At 58.6% G+C, this 13,897-nt stretch overlaps 3 protein-coding genes across 13 annotated transcripts in view; 1 reads left to right on the forward strand and 2 right to left on the reverse strand.

The window, feature by feature from the left end:
• MYO9A (myosin IXA) overlaps nucleotides 1-1,554 on the reverse strand; it is a 166,143-nt gene extending 164,589 nt beyond the window's left edge. For all 9 annotated transcript variants that reach the window (XM_085234313.1, XM_085234312.1, XM_085234311.1 and 6 more), the window contains exon 1: nucleotides 1,453-1,554. The gene's annotated coding sequence lies outside the window, so the exon portion shown is untranslated. The remainder of the gene's footprint in view (nucleotides 1-1,452) is intronic.
• A 102-nt stretch (nucleotides 1,555-1,656) lies between these two features.
• On the forward strand, nucleotides 1,657-4,955 carry SENP8 (SUMO peptidase family member, NEDD8 specific). The gene is made up of 2 exons (XM_085234317.1): nucleotides 1,657-1,749; nucleotides 2,661-4,955. Exon 2 carries the CDS (start codon nucleotides 2,704-2,706, stop codon nucleotides 3,340-3,342), a length of 639 nt encoding a protein of 212 aa, XP_085090443.1. The 5' UTR covers nucleotides 1,657-1,749; nucleotides 2,661-2,703; the 3' UTR covers nucleotides 3,343-4,955.
• Nucleotides 4,956-6,731: 1,776 nt separating this feature from the next.
• GRAMD2A (GRAM domain containing 2A) lies at nucleotides 6,732-13,884 on the reverse strand. Of its 3 annotated transcripts, XM_085234500.1 has the most exons (12): nucleotides 13,733-13,884; nucleotides 13,294-13,407; nucleotides 13,147-13,195; nucleotides 11,719-11,791; nucleotides 11,544-11,647; nucleotides 10,721-10,819; nucleotides 9,867-9,938; nucleotides 8,934-8,996; nucleotides 8,211-8,364; nucleotides 7,909-8,008; nucleotides 7,729-7,836; nucleotides 6,732-7,643 (listed from the first exon to the last, which is right to left on the reverse strand). In XM_085234500.1, exons 1-12 carry the CDS (start codon nucleotides 13,765-13,767, stop codon nucleotides 7,640-7,642), a joined length of 975 nt encoding a protein of 324 aa, XP_085090626.1. In that variant the 5' UTR covers nucleotides 13,768-13,884; the 3' UTR covers nucleotides 6,732-7,639. The 3 variants fall into 3 exon arrangements, with proteins under 3 accessions (XP_085090626.1, XP_085090628.1, XP_085090627.1); XM_085234502.1 differs by lacking the exon at nucleotides 13,733-13,884 and having other exon boundaries at nucleotides 13,294-13,726; XM_085234501.1 differs by lacking the exon at nucleotides 6,732-7,643 and having other exon boundaries at nucleotides 7,725-7,836.
• Between the last annotated feature and the right edge of the window lie 13 nt (nucleotides 13,885-13,897).

Below are 13,897 nucleotides of genomic sequence, written 5' to 3' on the forward strand. Positions count from 1 at the left end.
CTGCAAGGGCTGGCCCTGCTCCTCAGTGGGTGCGGTGCCAGGCAGTGGGAGCAGTGCAGGGGATGAGAAGTGGTGCTTCCCTGTGCTCACAGCACTCCCCCTGTTGACTCCCTGGTGAGTCGGAGGATCCCTACCGGGATCCTGGGGAGCTGGAGACCATCCCTGGGGAAATCCACAGGCAGGCAATGAGAAGCACCGGTGCAGCCGCACCTCGAAATGGGCAGCGCTGAGGCTGCACAGGTAACCCCGGGTTTCATGTTTCCCAGGCGCCTGACCTCGCATGCTTGACATTCTCAGAGGTTTTCTTGCAAAAGGGCTGAATGCTCACCAAAATGGCCACGATAACTCAGGAAAATGACATTTAGGTGTTCGGCAGAACGTGAGAGATGGAAGCTCAGTTTCAGCGTGAGAGACGGCAGCTGAGGCTGCCACAAATCGGCATGGAACACAGGCGCAGTGCCTGCCCGCGGGTTGTTAATCCAACACCCCATCCTCACCGCTGCACCACCAGCATCGCGCCGAGTCGGCGGACCAGGGGACAAAAGCTGATGGGCCGTGTGTCACACTGCTCGGTTCTGCCAGCCCCATGCAGCCCGCACCAAAGCCTCGCAGACCGGCAGAGAAAAGCAGGGCCAGGAGCGAGGCGAGGCGAAGCAAACCTCTGCCATCGCCGCTATGGGATGTGGCTCCCACCGCCTGTCTATGCTGTCAGCTCCCTGCCAGTGACACCTGCGAAGCACAGCGCTGGGCAGGGACAGCGGGGATTGCTGGTGGCAGGGAAGGAGGGAGCGTTCCGTTCCTCCTGGATTTTGGAAAATTCCAGAAAGAGACGGTGCCCGGAGTGCCTCCAGAAAGTGGGGGGGCAGAGGGTGACACAGGGATGGGAGAACAGGGGCAAAAGGGCCGCACAGGGTGGGTACACAGATAAAGGGCTGCTTGCAGACGGAGGGGCAAAGAGGGGAGGATGCAGAAGGCACGGGAGGAATATCGACACGGGGGGAATACAGACACGGGAGGGAATATAGAGGGCTAAACAGAGGAGGTACGGGGGTGAATAGAGGAGGTACAGGACTGCATACAGATACACGGATGAAGGCAGAGGGCCGCATACGGACGCGCGGTGCAGATGCAGGGACGCACCGCAGCCCCGAGGCCGCCCGCGGTCCCCGCCCGGCGCAGCGCCGAGCGGCTCGGACGGAGCAGAGGCAGGACGGGGGCGCGGAGCCGCGGTGCTCGGAGCGGGGCCGCCGCCCGCCGCGACGCGGCCGTTCCCCGCGGCGGACACGGACCGCCTCGCCCCGCTCCCGGCGCAGATGGCGGCTGTCAGACCGCGGGGACCGCTCCCCGCCGCCCCCTGCTCGCAACAAAGGCCGCGCCGGGGCGGGGGTACCGCGGTGCCCCCCTCATCCCGCACCCCTCACCCCTCTCCAGCCCTCAGCGCTCGGTGCTCACCTGGTCCCGGCGCGCGCCGCGGGTGGGATCGGGCAGCAGGGCGGGGGGTTGAGGGGGGGGGTCGAGGGGGGGCGGCTCGCGTTGCCCGCCCGCTGCCCGCGCGCCGCTCTGAGGCGCGCGCCGCCACGGGGATGGAGGGGGGAGGGCGGGGAGAGGGTGGGGGAGGAGTCGGTCCCGCCCCCTCGCCTTGCCCCGCCCCGCCCCGCCCCGCCCCGCCCCGCCCCGCCCCGCCCGGCTCGCGTTACCCCGGCGCGCTGCTTTACGGCGGCGCCCGGCGACCGGGCGATGAGGCGGCAGGTGAGGAGCGGCGCGCTGAAGGGCGCGGGGCGGCGGGCGCTGAGGGCACGGCGGGCGGGCGGGGCGGGACGGGCGGCGCGGGGCGTCATGCGGCCGTGAGGGCCTGGCCTCAGCCTTCCGCCCGGCCGCTCCGGCGCGTCCTGCCGTTGGGAACGAAGGCGGCAGGAAGGCGGTGTGAGGCTTGCTTGTAAGGCAGAACTGCGTCATGTGCCACACAGGGCCGGGACGTCTGATGCGCTGCGCCCTTCCGTCTTACAGATCGCCACATCACAGCACGCTTGGGCAACGTGATTTCTAATTAAAATCCAGGAAGCTTACAGTAACCAGCAGAACGCTTACCTTTGGCGTGCCTTGCTTTGGTGACGGGTGTTTGGTGGACTTTCCTGCCTCGCTGGTACACGAATTACCGAAATCCCACGCAGGAAGCCGAGGGAATTGCCCCGGCAGTCCCCACAGCACTGCGCTGCTGTCTGTCACTCTGTCTGGCTTCACTTCCCCGTGATCACCGCCGCTTTGCTCATCCTGCAGCAGGCCTCGTGCTGAGGGAGCGCACGGCCGTGCTGATGCCAGCCCTCGGGAAGCCCTCACAGACAGCAGGGCTGCAGGGATCACAGTGACTGCCGCACCGTGCTGCACCTCTAACCAGAATTGCTCTGAGATCGCCCACAGGTGAAAATTGCTGCCGTGAAATCGGTGCTGCTCCCAGAGCCCGGCTCAGCCCGTCGCACAGCGCGCCTCTCAGCTCGCACCTGGCAGATGCTGCCCGTGTTGATCCTTCAAATACTGCTCTGGGAGACTCGCTCTGCTGCTGGCTGCCTGCTGAGGAGGAACGTGGGATGTTTGTGGCACGATATCTTGTCAAATGTGTGGTCTCATTGTATAATTCCTCTTCTACCCTTTCTGTTTTCCAGCTTCTGAAGTTTCCTGGAGCGTGGTGGCCCCATCGGGTGCAGGATGGACCCTGTGGTTCTCAGCTACATGGATAGCTTGCTGAGGCAGTCAGACGTTGCCCTGCTGGATCCTCCAAACTGGCTCAACGATCACATCATTGGCTTTGCCTTTGAGTACTTTGCCAGCGACCAGTTCCAAGAATTTAGCGATCAGATCTGCTTTATCAGCCCCGAAGTGGCTCAGTTCATCAAATGTGCCCTTAGTCAGGAAGAAATAGCCATATTCCTTCAGCCACTGGACCTGTTCCACAAGAAGCTGGTGTTCCTGCCCATCAATGATAACTCCAACCAGGCAGCAGGGGGCACCCACTGGAGTTTATTGGTTTACTTCAGGGACAAAAAGTGCTTCGCCCACTACGATTCCCACAGCAAGTGCAACTCTGTCCATGCCAAGCAAGTGGCAGGGAAACTGGAGGCCTTCCTGGAGAAGAAAGGAGGCAAAGCAACCTTCGTGGAGGAGAAGGCGCCGGCCCAGCAGAACAGCTATGACTGCGGGATGTATGTGATCTGCAACACCGAGGCTCTGTGCCAAGGGTACTTCAGGGAACAGCAAGAACCTCTGCTACAGCTCCTCACCCCTTCCTACATCACACAGAAAAGAAGCGAGTGGAAAGCTCTCATTACCAAGCTCTCACAGAAGTGATCTGGGTGCTCTCAAGTCACCGCTCTCAGCGCCTGAGGGAGGTGCCCACGCTCAGGATTTTTCCCCTCAAGAAGAATGTAACTCCTTCAGCACGGTCCCAACCCACAGTGCCCTCCTCACAAAGCCTTAGTCTCCTCTGGAAGTCACCGGCCTTTCAGCTTCCCACCAATGAAGTCACTTGGCTTTCAAATAAGTCTCCCTATCCGTGCTGATTTTTACACTCATTGCTGTGGCAAAATGGGGTGCTAAAGAGACTTCTTCAGCCTTGCCCAGCAAGCAACGCACCCTCATTAGGTGGCTTTAATTAGCTGGGGGCATTACTGCTTCTGCCTGGTTTAGCAATGCCTGTTAAAACCAAACACAGAATGCTTTATTGTGGACAGCCCTCATCTGCAGCTCCAGCTCTGGGTGTTTGCAGCAGCAATGCTGGAGTTCCCCCATACACTTGATAGTGAGATGTCCAGTGGTCAGACTCAAAAGGAAATGCTACAGTGCATTACAGAATGGGGCAAAAATCAGTGTTCTACAGATAGCTGCTCCTTGCCTGTATGAAGGTAGCTTTATTTTTTTCTTTTTTCTTCCTTTTTTTTTTTCCTCCTTCTCCACCCTGCTTGCTCTGATTACAAATTAAAGCCTGGCTCTGAGCTGCTGGAAGATGAAGAGGTGAATAGGAAGCTGGGAAAACAACTCCTAGGAAAGAAAGCTTAATTGAAATGGAAAGTGATGCTCTGTCTTTGAAGTCTTTTTTTTTTTTTCTTCATGATTTTAGGTCATCTCCATTTTGGGGGAGGGTGCTGCACCATTTCCCAACCCTCATTATCGTTTGCTGTGCTTTCTGTAGCACAAAAACAGGTTTTGTATTACTCCAATTTAAAAAAACAAAACAAAAAAAAACAAGGACAACAAAGAGGTAGAATTTGAGGTATAAAAGCCAAAGATAACAGTCTCCTTGAAGTTTGAGATGTTGGTCCCTAATACCCTTCTCTCATGACTGCCACACTCAGAACACATGGGTGCCAACGGGATTGAGGAAATCCAGGTTAAAAACAATCCTTGAAAAGGCAGAGCAGTTCCTTTAACCTGCACCTCCCCGCACATCCCGTTTGCAGCACCAGCAGAGCATGGCGACGGCCAGCTGTAGTGTGGGGCATAAATGTCTTCAGCTCCCCTTGTTTTCAAGAAAGGTAAGTAGATGCAGCCTGACAGACTGCTCCAAACACACAATCAGAATGGGGCTCCGAGTCATTACCAAAGGTGAGCAGCTGGCAGCTTGCGGCTTTCCTCCCTGGAAAATCACCTCCACTGCTCGGATGGATCCAAAAACCCCAAAGCAGCATCAAATCCCTTGCTGAGGGAATTTCCTTGGGAGCATAGGTCCTACATGGCCCACCCAGCACCGTTCCCCAGGTGTGACACCTCTGCACCCCGCAGTGCAGTCGCTTCTCAGAGACGTTGCAGATGAGCTGTGTGTTTAATGCCAACAAATACTTCTGTCTGCTGCGATGGCGTTAACTCCCCGTCTGTACTCAAGTAGGAGGAGTGGATGAAGGAATAAAACTCCTGGGTCCTTTCTTTCTTGGGGGAGCCACAAATAAAACTTAAAGTAAACGCTACTCTTGACTGAGTTGTGGTATTTACACGAGCACCTAACGGCACAGCTGTCCCACCATGTGTTCCTGTGCACCATACTGGGGGCTTTGACTTGCTGCTGAAGTCCTCCTCTTCCCAGGCACTGCTCCTGCAGCTGCTAAAGCAAAGAGGCACTGCAGCAAGCACAGGAACTGCATGGTGTGATTGAAGCATTGCTTTAGAGGGGGATTTAGAGCAGAGTGGGCAGAGCGGAGGCTGTGACCAGGCACTGCTAGGGGACACGAGGACAGGAGGTGATGGGAGAGAGGCTCCTGCAGAGCCTGTCTGAAGGCTGTGACACACAGCTGCCTCCTGAGTCGCCTCTGTCCTGTAAGGAGGGCCGGGCTGTCGAAAATGGCCAAGCTGCCAAGGAGGGTTGGTGCACCCCGAGCTTTTACGTGGTGTTTCTTTACATAAAGAAAAGCAAATAGGAGCATCCTGGGCGTCATCAAGAGCAAACAGGCACAGAGCAGGCAGGCAAACACCTGGAGGAGAAAACAACCAGCTTCCAGCAGAAGGAAGCCCAGGCCTAGGGGAACAGCACCCCAACCTGGGGGAATGAGGAGCCTACAGGTGGTACTGCGGTGCAAACACCGAGCTGGGCACACAAGATGAAATAATAGCAAACCTCTAAAACTCGTTTTTGGGCAACAAGCAACATCGAGAGGTCAAGCACCAACATCTTCTAATTAGAGAAATCCTAAGCCTTCCCTGCAAAGCTGTATGGAAGACTGCAGAAACGAGGAGAGGCCAATTTCCAGTGCTGGGACACGGAAGAAATTTCTACAGAGCCTTGGGAGGGTTATGCTTGGAGTGCCCACGCGCACACCTTACCTCACCACCGCATGAGCACACGTGTACTGCTGCACTGTGTTTGCAGAGCGGGCTGTGCCCTGCGGCTCCGGCTGGGCACCTCACCTTCAGGGCTGGGAAACAACACAACCCAAAACGTGGGTTTGCTTTTTGCTTAGCAGCAGTGAGAGATGGTTACGTACTTCCTACTTTGCTCTTCTTCTACCCAAGACGAAACCATTTGCCTTGAGTTCAGTCCCCAAACATGCCCCCCGCTGAGCTAAAATCAGCCAGAACTGCACAATACAAGGAAGTAATCCCAGGGAGAGCTCGGCACCGCACAGAGAACTGCTTTGAGTCGCTGAATCCCCCTAAAACAGAGCTGATGAGGCGTCATCCCGCTTTGTCACATTCGTACTGCATCCCAAAAACGTGACCCAGGGTCAGCGTCACGCCGGCAGGGAACGAGGGCCGGGGCTGCTGGAGGAGGAGGAGGAGGAAGGCGGCTCAGCCCGTCTCTCCCGGCCGCTGTCCCCAAGCCGCCGCAGCACCGATCCCGCAGCCTTTGCTGCCACCTGGCGTAGAATTCGTCCCTGGCACCTTCCGCCCCGGGTTCCCCCAAAATCTGTCCTGGCCGCATCATTTAGAGAGGCAAACGCTGGGGGACCTGTCCAGATCCCTACAGACCCTTTGTGGCATTCACTCGGCGTTGGAGGAAGGACTCGGAGCACCACACGGTACCTCCTGGCCAGGCAGAGGTGGTGACACGGGGCTGGAGACATCTTTCCAAAGGGACACCACCATCCCCAGCCATGGCACAGGGACAGCCAGGAGCACCTCAGCACAAAGCCAGGACAGGCCTCACACAGCCATGTCCTCACTCCGTGCACCCAGAGGACACAGCCAGGCACACGAGCACCAAGCGTCCCGCTGCAACCCCGGCATCGACACCAGGATGCTCACAGCACTGCTAGAAAAATCACCATTTATTATCATTTAAAATACGTTCACAGCCTCGAGCCGGGCAGCCAGCTCTTCCCCAGGGCTCAGGGATTTGGCCCCATCAGCACTTTTAGTTCCCGAAAAACAGGAAAAATACAACAGAGAAATCGCACAGGTATCCCCTATCTCCCCAGCACACCGCAGCACCGGACGTATGAGCTCAGGGGAAGGGTTCCAACAAATGGCTCCGCATGGTGACAAAGGCTGACAAACGTACGGACACAACATGACCCTGGCTGTTCTCAGCCAGGCCTTTTGGGACATCTTAACGAGGCGAGCGGGGCTAACGAAGCCTTGGTCCAGCACCATTCCCAGGCAGGGGCCCCAGCAAGGACGCCCGTTGTGGAGGACCCTAAAGTGCTTTGTGTGCCCCTTTGCTCCAGGAAGGAGGGGCTCAGGGGAGCATAGCACCCCCCATGCCTGCGGTGTCTGGGTGGAAGAGGGGGTCACAGAGAGAAACAAAGAGCAGTGCAGCTGCACCTGTGCCAGCTTCACACAGGGCAGAAGCAGCCCATCCACGTGTCACAGGGCTCACAGTGAGCCTCGGGTCATTCTGAGCAAGAAAACCCTCATCTGGAATACAAACCAGTGATCTTTTTAGCAGCAAGTCTTAAAGGGAGGCTTGTGTTCCCCCAAGCCATCGTCCCCCGGTGTGCCAGGGAGGAAAGGGATTGGCAGGGAGTTGGCAGCCATGGCCACGAGCCAGCGGATGGTCCTGCAGGGAGCAGGAGAGGAGAGTTTGGTCCCATGTTACGGCCGAGGGGACGCCGGGCCACGTGCAAGTCACAGGGTTCGGCTGGAAGACAGCTCCAGCCTCTCTGGCTCTGTACACAAAGTGCTACCGCCTGGTCCTTGTCCTGTGCCAGAGTGACGGTCACCTGTGGAAGAGCAGAGTGAGTGGCTGGGGAAAACTGCTCTGTCTCAAAATATCCCCCGGCTCGCACCGCCCTGATGGTCCCTCACCTCCTGTGCCCGCGGGAGAGGTAGTCCCGGTTGAGGGAGCAGAGCTGCTGCTCCAGGCGGAAGATGCGGAATGCCAGGTAGGAGGAGGACACGACCAGCAGGCAGATCCTGGGTGGGAGGAACAGTTACAATGCTCACGTGCATCCTGCATCCCCATCCCGCCTCCCCCAGCACACTTACAGCACGATGAAGATCTTGAGGAGCTGGTAGTCGGAGGGTCTCAGCTCTGCCACGCAGCCCTGCTCTGCCTCCAGCTCCTCCTCTGTGTTTATCGCACTTTCTGCAAGGTGAGAGGAGTCAGCATGGACAGCTTCTGCCCAGTGTCCCAAGCTCCTCCTGCCTGGCATCTCCACCTCCTCCTGCCTAGCGTGCCCTACTCCTTCAGCCTGGCATCTCCACCTCCTGCCTACCATACCCATCTCTTCCAGCCCAGCGTGCCCAGCTCCTCCTGCCCAGCATCCCCACACAGGCACAGCCCTCACCTGAGGCCAGCGGCTCCTCAGAGGTGAAGCTCTCCTTGGCGCTGAGGCTGCTGACAGAGGTCCGGTGGATGCACTGGTAGTCAGCATCAGGCAGGGACAGGGACAGCGAGGCAGGTGACACCTTCCTCCACTTGCCCTCAGGGACAATCACCTCCTGCGGGGATCCCCAGGTGAACAGTGCCACCAAACACCCCCAGGCACTCCTTGAGCCACAAAGAAGCGCTCTCCTTGCACGTGTTTTAGCAGAGAGTCACGTAGAGCCCACATGGCCTATCCTGTAGTCACTGGCACCAGCCCTGCTTCAGCATCCAGGGATCCAACGCTGACAGCCCAGATCCCCCAACCCTACTGCAGCACAGCCCCACGGTGGCTCAGTGATACTGTGAGCACCCCCAAAGCCACGCACCAGGACCAGCACCAGCTGCAGCAGATCCTTGAGCATCAGCCACGACAAAACAAGTGGGCTTTCGTCCCCTTCTTTTGGCTGATTCAGTCACCCAGCATATTATCAGTGCTGGCAGCTGCGAACTGCATCAGATCAGGAGACCACAGTGAGAGCAGAGGCACTTTGCACACCGATCAGAAGCTGTGCATCCATCAGCGAGCCCCAGGGAGTGTCTGGGGGTGACAGTGCTGCACTGGCTACACACCTCCCACACTTTGGCCTTTGCTTTTAAAGCATCGTGACAGAGCCCTCAGCCTCCAGAGAATCCTGACCCTTACCAGGGACATGGCATCGGGCTCCTCTGTCAGCTCCTTCAGGCTCAGGCTCTTCTTACTTGAAACCTGGAGAGAGAACAAGAGGGATTAGACTGCCTTCCCTCTTCTTGCTCCAATGGGAGTTACAGAATTAGATTCTGAGATTTTCAACCAGTGTGCTGTCATGCAAAGGAGCTGCTTTAATGCTTGCAACCTGGCATACAATGCTCAGAGAGGCGGTGCTGCCCCGTTCCTGCAGACACCCAGGTCATGCTGGGGGGGCTTCTGAGCACCTGATGGAGCTGTGGGTGTCCCTGTTCATTGCAGGGGGTTGCACTGACAGACTTTAAGGGTCTCTTTTGACTCAAACGATTTTGTGATCTGACAGGGCTGCTTTCCATTTCCCCAAAAACCCTACACAACACAGGAGATGAACCGTAGAGAGGGAAAACAGGAATACAGGGAGCAGCTCCAGCACCGCTTTCCACATGCTTCAAAGGCAGGAGAGCTTGCAGCACCTTTCTGCTCCAGCCTGAGGAGCGATGGGTTTCCTCGTCATATAAGGCTTTTTAATTCAAATTTTTTACTTTGTGGCATTTTTTTCCACTATGCGGGTAAGGAAATCTGGGGAAAAGTCAGCAGTGCGCATAGTGGTGGAACAGGAATAGCAACCAGATTATAAACACTGCCTCTCCACACCCTGCAAGGGCGAGTACAGGAACTCCGAGGGCTCTGTCCCTCTCATCTGTGACCCAGGTCACAGATCACAGAACAGGTCACAGGGACAGGACACTGCGTGACACCCCAGGGACAGGACAGGTCACATCCTGCTGAGATGCTGAGGGCAGAACTGGCTCTATGAAGCTCAACAGCACACCCAAGCAAGAAACACGACCGGGACCGGGATGCTGGGATGGAAAACAGGCAGAGCGGGATGGGAGCCACGCACAGCATTACCTGCAGGTGTGTGCAGACCCTCCGCAGCACATCGTACACGCTGTCACGGGAGATCAGCGACACAAAGATGTACTGCAAGAGAGAGAGAAGGCAATGGGAGGGGCTCCCTTCCGCCCTGACCTCAATCCTGCCTCCAAACCAGAAAACAGACTGACGTGCCCAGGAGTTTTTAAGCACCGGTTCCCCATCCACAGGGCAGGCAGAGACATCCTGCCCTCAAATCTGCCCCCACGGGAGCCATGTCCCCCTGCCCTCCCCACACCACCTCTCTGCTCAGCTCCTCAGCTCTACTTTTGCAGCCTGCTCAAGCTTGGGGCAGATTTTTTCAGGACCAGTTTTGCTCCCCGTGGCTCTGAGCGGCACCTGGAGTGACCAGAAAGATGCCAGGGACAGCAGCTCACATCACCTCAGCAGTGCAGAAGGGCTGCAAAGGGGCAGCTGGGTTGAGCAGCCCAGAGCCCACGCTGTGCCACGGTGCCGCCGCAGAGCGCTGCCAGGAGCGGGCACAGGGCACCCAGCAGGGCTACGTCAGCACATTTCAGGAGGCAACATGCAGCGCATGCTAAGAGCTCAGCCACAGCTCACACTCAGCCCATTAACCAAGTTCTGTGCCAGCTTAATTGTGGCCCGAGTTTATTCCCTCCTCGGCTGTAAGAAGTTTAAAGGTTTATCAGAGCCTGGCAGGGATTGGCTGAGCTCAGACGAGTTTCGCTCAGTGTTTGCATCGGACAGAAACAAAGTGAAATACAGAAACAAAAGCAGAACTCCACGTTTGCCCTGGCCAGCTGCCAGCACAGAGCTGTGCTCAGTTCCCCAGCAGCCCAGCAGGACGGAAGGCCCTGACACTGCAATACCTTCCTGCTGGCAGTGGTGGTGATGGCCAGCCCGTTGGGCAGCAGCCGCGCCGTCTTGTGCTTCTTGATGAGCTGCACAGAGACCACGGGGATCACGACCTGCAGGCAAAGCACACGGGGCGTGCAATTACTTTGGGAAGGCAAGGAGAGTTACGTGGAGAGCTGGCGCTTCCGAGAGACTGCTTTGTTTTCATTAAAGGTCATGGCAACCCCCCAACGTTAATCTCAGCTTGCAGTCGGTTTCTGCCTGACCAAAACTGCGAGAACACAGGGAAACCACCATTCAACATAAACACGGTGCATCCCAAAAGCTCACTGCAAGAACTCCTGCAAGCAGGGCAGCAGTTAAAAACCAGTCAGGATGCAATCTGCAGAGCTGCAATGCGCTCAGCCCGGTGAGCGATGTGCTGTGCCTCCGCAGATAGATTTGTTTCAAGCTGCCGACATAAATAATGCAGTTCCGCAGCCCAGCTTGAAAGGAAGTCGCTTCCCTCAAAGATCCCCGTCAGCCACAACATTAGTGGGGAACATCAGCGTAAATCAAGCAGAAATGCCAGAAGAGACTCACACCACCTCCAGAATCCTCTGGAAGTTTTCATCTCCCTTCAAGCCAGGTTCTGCCTGGGGGAATCCTGCTCCAAAGCAGTAGTTGGCTCTCCCAGGCAGAGTCTGCAGGTCACCAGAGGAAGAGGCACAGCTGGATTCAGTGCAAAGCACTGGAGGGAACGTCAGTGGCTCATGGGAAGGGTGAGGTGTGCTGCAGTGACCTCTTTGGGATGGAGCAGTGGACATGGGGGAAGGGCTGCGCTGGGCACCACATTACCTTAATGTCCTTCCCGAAGAGGTTGGCGTAGAAGCAGAGCCAGTTGGGAGAGATGTAAAGCCGTCCCTGGATGAGGATGTCCCTCTGCAGCGCACAGGAGCAGACTGCGGAGCAGAGCTGTGTCAGAGCCCAGGAGCTCCACACCTCCCGCCCCGCACCGCACCACACTGCCCACCTTTCAGCACGCTCTCCTCCGTCGGGATGTCCTTGAACAGCTTGTGGTACTGGGAGTTGTACTTGCTGGCAGCCTAGAAGAGAGCAGAGCAAAACAGTGAGGAGGAGGAGGAGCAGATAGGAGCACTGGGGAGAGGACACCAGCAGCCAGCTCTGAGCAGCTCAGGACGAGGATCCCACAAACATTCCCACTGGTAGCTACGAGCTATCTAAAGAGCTGCTGAGCCTCCACTCGCTCTCCACCGCAGCAGTTACGCTGCTGATGGATGTTTCTCCCTTCTGCCCGCAGGCATTGCCACACTTGCTTTTCGCCCGTCGCGCCGTGCCATGGCAGTCTGTGTTGCGGTCCCTCCTTGCTGCACGGCGGCAGGAGCGGTGGGCAGCTCGGCAGCAGTGCAGACCTCAAGGTGCTCAAATAATGATCAATTTAAGCTAAAAGCACGGCAGAAGCTCAGTGACTTGCACTAAATCCACTCAGGCTGCGCAGGCAGGTTTTTGCCCCCTGCCCCTCCGCCAGCGCTCGTGGCACAGTTGCAATCCAGGCAAAGACCCGAGGGAGACAGCGGGCAGGGAGAAACGCAGCACAGCCCTGCACCAAGGTCACCCCTGCACCTTGCCACCGGATCAGTGCGGCTCAAAGAGGATCAGGCTGAGCATCACCTGGGGGCAGGCCAGACACCTCCCATCACCCTGCCGCCCTCAGCCCCAACACAACAGGAGAAGCACCCAGTTCCCTGGCAGCCTGCCTGGCGCTCACAGCCCTCCCAGATTCCTCTGAATAATCAGCAAAATATTTTGCTAAATATATCTGCTCTGGGACAGGGAGCTGCTCCCCGCCAAGCACAGAGCCAAGCCAAAGTGGGGCAGCCCTAAGAACCCGCTGCCCCACAGCTGCAGGCACACAGTGCACCTGGATGCTGGCTTGTGCTGCACCCAAGCACTCTCCTTGCTGCGGGAACAGGACACGCTCCAGATGTCCACCCGCTTGGCGTGGCTTTGGATTACCGGGCTGATCTCCCGCGTCACGATGCCAGCTGGAGAAGGTTTGGTGGCACCGTGCCTGCACATCCGTGCTCCCAGCGCATACAGCAAGGTCGGTCCAGGTCTGCTTGGGCAGCCCTGAGCCCCGGGGTGTTGCTGTGTGAGAACACGGCTGTGTGCCAGCTGGGTGCTTCCTGCAACGTTCTCAAAGCACCAAACCCAACGGGGAGAGCTGTCCTCAGCTCCTTTCTGTTCCCCTATCACTTTGGGTTGTAGGTGAGGAGAAAAACTTTACCTTCAGCACAACGCAAAGAACCAGACGGGCTCCATGGGGAGCGGCAGGATGCGCTCGCAACTAACATTTAGCTCTGTTTTCAGCCCCCGCAGAGCCCAGCGCGGAGCTCCGCTCCCGTGGCGCTCTCGGGTTCGAAGCCGCGCAGTGACTTACCGCTTCCCTCTGGCACTTCTTGATGTCCTCCTCCTTCAGGGCCTCGAGGCTGCGGGCAGAGGAAGGCGCGGCTCAGCGCGGGGGCCGGCTCGCCGCGACGGGACGGGACGGGACGGGACGGGACGGGAGAAGGCAGCCGGCACTCACCTGCCGTCCGGGGCCTCCGCGCTGCGCTCCCTGGACGCCGCCTGCAGCCTCTCGCGGCCCGGCATGGGCTGGGGGCTCCTCGGGGGGGCGGCCCGCTCGTGCATCGGCGCGGCGCTGCGGGAACAGCCCGTGAGCCCCGTCCCGCGGCCGCGCGCCGCCCGTCGTTCCGCCGCCCGAGGGCAGCGCCGGGCGGACAGAAAGGGGAAAGGGGCCGCGCTCGGCCGGGGCTGCCGCTCGGCGCCTCGAGGACGCGGGGATCTCTTCAGGGCCGCACGGAGCGGTGCCGTGACCTTCCGCGCTCGCCTCGCGCCCCGCCGCCGCCCTGGACGGGCCGAGGGCCGCCCGCCCTCCCCGGTTCCCGGGGAGCGGCCCCGGCCCCGCGCCTCCGTCCCGCTCCCGCCGCGGGTTCCGAACCCGCGTCCCGGCCCGCGGCCCCTACCTGCCCGGCGGCCCCGCGCTGCCCGGCGCCGTCATGCCTCGCGGCGCCACGCCGCCCTCTCATTGGTGTCCCGCCGTCTAGCCCCGCCCCCCCCCCGCGTTCCCATTGGTGGCTAAGCGGAGCCGCTGAGCTCGATCCCTTCGCACCAGCAGTCCGCCCTCCAGT

This window comes from Meleagris gallopavo, chromosome 12 (assembly GCF_905368555.1).
Source record: "Meleagris gallopavo chromosome 12, MGAL_WU_HG_1.1, whole genome shotgun sequence".
NCBI lineage: Eukaryota > Metazoa > Chordata > Aves > Galliformes > Phasianidae > Meleagris > Meleagris gallopavo.

What these genes read in the sequence shown, in the direction of transcription:
- SENP8 (XM_085234317.1), top strand. Translation starts at nt 2,704, where the DNA reads ATGGACCCTGTGGTTCTCAGCTACATGGATAGCTTGCTGAGGCAGTCA.
- GRAMD2A (XM_085234500.1), bottom strand. Translation starts at nt 13,767, where the DNA reads ATGACGGCGCCGGGCAGCGCGGGGCCGCCGGGCAG. An exon ending in GGAGGAGAGCGTGCTGAAAG is followed by an intron (nt 11,648 to 11,718) that starts GTGGGCAGTGTG and finishes TCTGCTCCGCAG; the next exon opens with TCTGCTCCTGTGCGCTGCAG. An exon ending in CCACCACTGCCAGCAGGAAG is followed by an intron (nt 9,939 to 10,720) that starts GTATTGCAGTGT and finishes TCTCTCTTGCAG; the next exon opens with TACATCTTTGTGTCGCTGAT.